The sequence below is a fragment of the Mauremys reevesii genome, linkage group 4 (assembly GCF_016161935.1).
Source record: "Mauremys reevesii isolate NIE-2019 linkage group 4, ASM1616193v1, whole genome shotgun sequence".
Lineage (NCBI taxonomy): Eukaryota > Metazoa > Chordata > Testudines > Geoemydidae > Mauremys > Mauremys reevesii.
In genome coordinates this window covers 42779044-42785441 of record NC_052626.1, presented here as the reverse complement: position 1 = coordinate 42785441, position 6398 = coordinate 42779044, and the positions used below count along the sequence as shown (strand labels likewise).

The following is a 6398-nucleotide window of genomic DNA, read 5'->3' as shown; positions in this document are numbered from 1 at the left end:
AAGTTCCATATCCCTCCTGTCACCTGAAAATAGATGAACCATTTTGGCTCAAATTTACCAAACATTCACCTTCAGGCAGAGACTAAGCATGGAAAACTTCAGCTAAGAAGCAGGAGTTCCACAAAGTGATGAGTAATTGAAAATGAAGTTGCATTGGAAATCCTGAGGCCACCCTTCCTACAGCACAGTTGTGTCTGGGCACTGCCCTACAAAGGGAATGAGAGATTTGTTTCTCTCCTAAAAACAGAAACAAGGCTGAAGAGAGATTAGATTACGAAGCCAAATTAGAAAAATACTTTAGATTATTAAATCAAAGTGATGTGCAGGACAGGGTACAAGGTCTCCTAGATGTGACCACAGGTTCTCCAACCACCATGCAACTTATACCCTGCCGGCAAAAGTAGAGAGAGTTTGAGAAGCCATTTGCTGATTTGTACCACTTTTTAAATTGAGTCAGGAGGGAAACAAACCAAATTGCCTTTTTTTTTTAGCCCTAACCCTAAAGCTTTAATCTTCCGCCTACACCCACCTCTCTGCTTCACCTATATGTACCAGGTAGAGCAGTCTTCCCTCAGCTGCTGGCTGCTCCCTGTAGGCAGGTAAGTCATCAAGAATAAGGAGATTAGTAGAACAAATTGTCTGGGAAGACCCACTGCCAGCTGGAAGGGGCAGGCACCTCAGGTGTCCCACGGTCAGTTTAAGGGCAAGGGGGAAACAGCCATCTCCCTAGAGATGCATTCTAACCACACTTTGAAAAGCATGAAAAATATGAACAAACAAAGGAAACTGAGTTTGTTTTTTTAAAAGCCAACAATATCAAATACACATGTACAGGCAGCTCCTGAAAGTCAGTTCCATGTGCTGGGTGGCTCAGGGAGATCAAGATTGCTCATTATATTCAGCAGTTCCTGGAGCTTCATAGAGGACAGAAAATGCTTTTGTGTGGGATTTAAAGCCTATTTCAAACCCTTGGAGGGAGAGCCCTATAGGTCTTGGCTGCAGACGCAGTTCAAATAGGCAAACGGGGATATTTGCAGTAACTGTATAACAGATTGAGGAGGAGGACTGGGGAAGCTGAGAAAATAGCAAAATGAGAAACCCTTGGAGACGATGCTGAGGACAGTCTCTGGCTCAATGTCCACCCAAGCAACACCCAAGGAGGAGTCCACTCAGAGTCTGACAGAAAAGGATGTTCCACACGAGCAGCCCTTCTCGGCCTGTGGATTGCTCACCACCTGGAATGAGTTGCGGATTAGCTCCTGGCTGAAATCCACCATTGCACCTTTCACAAAGGCCAGGCTGTCCACATCCACAACAACACGAGCACCACCTTGTTCAAACACCCTAGGAAAGAAGCATATGTGGCTTGTTATAACCCTGCAGACATAAAAGGGAAAACACACTTCCAGAGTATAAAGGAATACACTGTGATCGCTTCCCTCCCCTTACTGTGCTGTGATCACCCACCTCCTCCTTTTAACATACATTATCACACATACCCTTCTCACCACCTTAGTTCACAGAAGTCTCCCCCCCATCATACACCCACACCTCTTTATCCTCTGTCCTTGCCTGTCATCAGGATTGATAACTCTGTCCAAGGAAAACTTGTACTGGAATCCAGAGCAGCCACCTCCCTCCACCTGCAGCCTGAGAAACTCAGACCCTTCTATAATCTCCAGCAGCCTCTGCAAAGCAGAAAGGGAGGAGCATTAAAAGATCTGCAATATTCACATGCAAGCAGACAGCGTCTGCTTCCAACCCCATATCAAGCCTGCAAGATGCCTCAACGGGATAAGGGCCAGAATCAGAGCAATATGGAAGGGGCACCTGTATGACTTTGGGGAGGTAACTCATAAGAAGCCAGGTCTGCAGCATACCCCTGTCCACCACAGCCATGTGTGTGGAAGCCCTCATGCAGCTCATCTGAGAGATGAGGGGGGAAAAAAATCACTGATTTCCCAAGACTCAGCTATCATGAAGTCTGCAGTTGCCTCAAAGGGGTGTCTGAAAGGTTCATCAGTGAACCTCATGGATTATTATAAAATGCTTTGGGAACCTTTAGGTCAAGTAGCTATAAGTAGTACAGGTACTTCAGTAGTAGAGAATTTCATGCTTAGGGCATGCCAGGCACTGTAACAACCTTCTCAATGACACGCAGACACAATGACACACCGACACAATGACACACCATGAGTGCCTTCTAGAGAACTGTACCTTCACACAGCTGTTGCTGAGGTAGATCTGTCCCTCACCAGACTCAGACACTTGTTGCCCTGGCTTAGAAGAGGATGATGCCCACTGCACCCTGTTGCTTGGTACATAGGCTCCATTCTGAGAAGAACAGGGTGGTGTTCTCACTAGATGCAGTAAAGTAGGAGAAAGGCTGCTGTGAAAATATGGGGATGGAAACAGTCAGCAAGGCATGTGAAAAGCACAAAGGTTACTAGAGCAGAGCTCCAGAAAGGAGATTTTAGAAAAGCGGGGGGGGGGGGGGGGGAAATTCACCATGAAAGGGTAGAAACAACCTAAAATGGATGGGGAGTGTCAAGGAAGAGGAGAAAAGCCTAATCTACACTGCTTCAATATACATATAGCTAGTGACAGCACAGAGAGATTATAGAAATAGGCTGGTTCACAGCAATGATCAGGTTAGTCTGATGTCAGGAATATGACAGCAGCCACTACCAGATGCTTTGGAGGCAGGAGCAAAGAACACCCCAGCCCACCGTGCTGGGCGGCCCTGCCCTCAGAGGGAGTCCCTGGGGAGATGGCTTGTGCCCTGAACCAGCAGTGTCCGTGTCCATCACCTGTCCGACACCCCGTCTATTACAGGTACCTTAACTACAGGCGAGAATATTTTGCTACCTGCTGCCAACTCTTGGCCCGGCACCGGGCACTAGCGAGTCCCTGCGCATTATTCCTCTGGCAGGGTCACACTGCGCGGCGGAGCTAACCGCGCCCTCGGCCCGAGCCCTCTCCAGGGGCGCCCCCCCGGGAGCGGCCGGGTCAGGCGCCGCAGCGGGGCTTGGCGCAGCCGCACGCTCGCTGCACGGCAGGGGCCGGGTGCTCGGGCGAGGCTCCAGGAGGGGAGCTGCAGGCGCTCAACAGCCGGGCGGCGCGGGGACGGGGACGGCGATGCCGCCCCAGCCGTGCAGCGCCCCCCACACGCGCCAGGGACGGAGAGGGGACCCCGGGCTACTGTCCTGGCTCCACCCGAGCCCGGCGAAAGGGCCGCGGCGCTACCTGCACCGACCGCCGGGACGCAACCTCCTCAGACAGCTCAGCAACACCCCCAGCGCCGCCATCTTGCACCAAGAGCTCTTAGAGTGCCTCGCAGTGCTATTGGCTCAGAGCCCGTGGAGTCCCGCCTCTTCCTGCGGGCCGGGTGACGTAAGGCCTGCCATGACAGCTACCGAGGCGGAAGTGCCAGGGAGGTAGCAAAGCGGTTTAGGAACCTAGCGTCTTGAGTTTGGTTGCTAAGCAACAGACTGGCTGAGGGGGTTGGCTCACCCTGGCCAGAGACTCCCAGGCTCCAGTTTCCTGCTGTGCCTGGCCCTCTGGGGTCCGCTGGCCCCCAAAACCTTAGTTCTGCCCCTTCTCTGAGCCCCCCCTCCTCACTACATTCCCCCTCCCTCACTTACTTTCACTGGGCTGGGGCAGGGGGTTGGGTTGCAGAAAAGTAGTATGCAGGCTGTGGGATGGAGCCAGAAATGAGGGGTTCAGGTTCGGGAGGGGACTCTGGGCTGGGACAGGGGGTTGGGGTGCAGGAGGGGTGAGTGCTCCATCTGGGGGTGTGGGCTCTGGGGTGGGGCCAGGGATGAGGGGTTTGAGGTGCAGGAGGATGCTCCAGGCTGGGGGGTGAGGCAAATGGGTTCAGGCTGTGGGAGGGGGATCTGGGCAGGGGGTGGGGGCAAGGGCTCTGTCTGGGGGTGCAGGCTTTGGGGTGAGGCCAGAGATGAGGGGTTTATGGTGCAGGAGGATGCTCCAGGTTGGGGCGGGGGCTCAGGGCTGGGGCACAGGCTTACCTTGGGCAGCTCCCAGTCAGCAGCGCAGCAGGGGGGCTAAGGCAAGCTTCCTGCCCATCCCGACTCTGTGCTGTGCCTGGAAGTGGACAGCAGGTCCAGCTCCTAGGCAGAGGCGTGGCAGACGGCTCTGCGTGCTGCTCTCACCCGGAGGCAGCGCCCCGCAGCTCCCGCGGCCAATGGGAGTGCAGAGCCAGTGCTCAGGGCAGGTGCAGCACGCGGAACCCAGAGGCCCCCCTGCCTAGGAGCCAGACCTGCTGGCTGCTTCAGGGGTGCAGCGCAAAGCCAGGATAAGGAGGGACTAGCTTGCCTTAGCTCCGGTTGGCAGTGCTGACTGGAGCTGCCAGGATCCCTTTTCGATCAGGTGTTCTGGTCAAAAACCAGACACCTGGTCACCCTACAAGCAACAGCCCCACAACCAACATCACAGCCGGGGCAGCCCTGATCATTGGCTGGGCTCTGAGGGAAAGTCACTGACTCCTTCCCCAAGTGGAGGGCCCTTGACTCTGATTGTACCCTCTCCCCCACCAAGTCCTGCGGCTGGTCAGGACCCTTTGGCCCTTCTTCTGTGCATGGCGCTGGCCTGGGTCCTGCCTCAGAGATGCATCCCCCCCCGTTAAATCCTCTGTCCCATTTCCCCAGGTGCTGCTTCAGTGACCGAGTTCCTGGGCCCAGCCTGCAGAGTCATCAGAGGCCATGGCCCTTCCGATGGGAAGCACACTGTGCCAGCAGGTGAGTCAGCCAGTACTGATGGCCCTTGAACCACTCTCATTGTCAACCCTCTCCCAGGTGTCCCACCCTGGCACCCACAGGACAGCGGCCACAACACAGCACTGCACAGACTGGGTGTTTTAATCCAACATGAAAATTAAGATCCAAAGTGAGGGTCACAAACCAAAATGGAGCTCACAATTGGACGCAGCCAACCCCCAATCTCACACACACAGGCCTATTCCCCTCCCACTGATTTAAAAAGAGCTAATCACATGCATGAAGTTGAGCACATGGATAACTAATTGCAAGATGGAGGCCTACAGTTGCCTACTGCTGTGTTGTGCTCTGGAAGGATTATTCCAGTTGGCCAAGTGGTGAACCTGGCTCCTAGGATGAGAGAGGGCCTTTAGGAGAAACAGTAACGTCTGCTCTTGGTTTATTTATACCATCTCAGCCCTGGTGATATATACTTGTCTATGCAATTTACCTTTCTTTTGTCCTTGTGTTGGTGTCACTAGGCATGACTCTAGGTAACTCAGGAGGGTGGAAAACCACAGTGTCAATGAAGCCTTTTTGTAGTAGGCCTGAATGAACTAAAGTCACTCCATGTCTGACCAAAGTGCTTCCATGTTTATGTTTGAACTTTAATTGACCTAACAGGCCGGCAACAAAGAATGGTTATCAGTTACAACACCTGCACCAGAAGGTAATAACAAGGCCTGCTATAATGAGCCTGCCTGCTCAAAGAGGGAGTAAAACAAGATAACTGTTCACGGAAGTGTTACTAACGAGCTAAAGTGGTTTTTGCCAAGTATGATTTAACCTGCTTAGTGTATTTGGTACATGGGAATAGACGGGAGGGGCAAGAAAGGGGGTAAAGGGGGATGAGGAGTGTGGGGGGGAATGGAAATGCTTAGCTGAAATCATGTATAAAGAGAGAGAGCTGTTTGTATCGGTGTGCAGGATTTGAGATTGCTATGTCTCCCTTGCACCTTATTTGGGCTCAAATAAACTTGGTATTGCTTCTCCACCCTGGTGTGTTAATTAGTGCGACGCACACCGGGCAACGAACCCCCACTGTTGCTGTCCTCGGCCCTCTGTGCTGGCAACACTTGGATTAACTATAATAATTACTAAGGAATTATTAAAGTATCACATACAAGCTCACAGGAAGTCAGGATGAATCCCTAAACCAGGGATAATGTAAATCTTAATTAAATAAAAGTGTTTATTTTTATTTCTGTTGCTATTATTTAATCACCATCTCCAAAGGCAGACTCTTGAAGGAGTGGCACTGACTTTTTCTTTTCCCTGGGGGTGCTGTACCCCTGCTCCCGCCGGGGGCCCTACCCCTACTCCACCCCTTCCCCCAAAGTCCCACCTACACTTCACCTCTTCCTGCCCCCAATCCACCCCCTCCCTGAGGCCCCTGCCCACCATTCTCCACCCTCCCTCAAGCCGCTCCCCAAGTAACCCAACAGCTGTTTGGTGATGACCTCAATCAGCTGTTTGACAGTGCTCCCAATTAGCTGATTATAGTGCTGCCAAACAGCTGATTGGGAGTGCTGCAGAACAGCTGTGGCTAGTGGGTGCTGAGCATCCATTATCCCGCCTCCCCCCACCCCATAGATTTGGTGCCAATAAGCAGATTGATTGCTT

The 6398-nt window shown here is 52.6% G+C and overlaps 1 protein-coding gene across 3 annotated transcripts; it reads right to left on the bottom strand.

Annotated features, from left to right (window-relative positions):
* Positions 1–782: 782 nt before the first annotated feature.
* ISCA2 (iron-sulfur cluster assembly 2) lies at positions 783–3401 on the bottom strand. 3 transcript variants are annotated; one of them, XM_039533762.1, is made up of 4 exons: positions 3247–3401; positions 2218–2389; positions 1573–1688; positions 783–1344 (listed from the first exon to the last, which is right to left on the bottom strand). In XM_039533762.1, the coding sequence occupies exons 1-4, from the start codon at positions 3306–3308 to the stop codon at positions 1170–1172; spliced, it is 525 nt and encodes a 174-aa protein (XP_039389696.1). In that variant the 5' UTR covers positions 3309–3401; the 3' UTR covers positions 783–1169. The 3 variants fall into 3 exon arrangements, with proteins under 3 accessions (XP_039389696.1, XP_039389697.1, XP_039389698.1); XM_039533763.1 differs by having other exon boundaries at positions 2218–2386; positions 3247–3377; XM_039533764.1 differs by lacking the exon at positions 3247–3401 and adding an exon at positions 2869–3203.
* Between the last annotated feature and the right edge of the window lie 2997 nt (positions 3402–6398).

Excerpts from the sequence above, each read along its gene's own strand:
- ISCA2 (XM_039533762.1), bottom strand. The coding sequence starts at position 3,308 with ATGGCGGCGCTGGGGGTGTTGCTGAGCTGTCTGAGGAGGTTGCGTCCC. Across the intron at positions 2,390-3,246 it reads CGTCCCGGCGGTCGGTGCAG|CAGCCTTTCTCCTACTTTAC; the intron begins GTAGCGCCGCGG and ends ATATTTTCACAG. Across the intron at positions 1,689-2,217 it reads TCAGCAACAGCTGTGTGAAG|AGGCTGCTGGAGATTATAGA; the intron begins GTACAGTTCTCT and ends TCTGCTTTGCAG.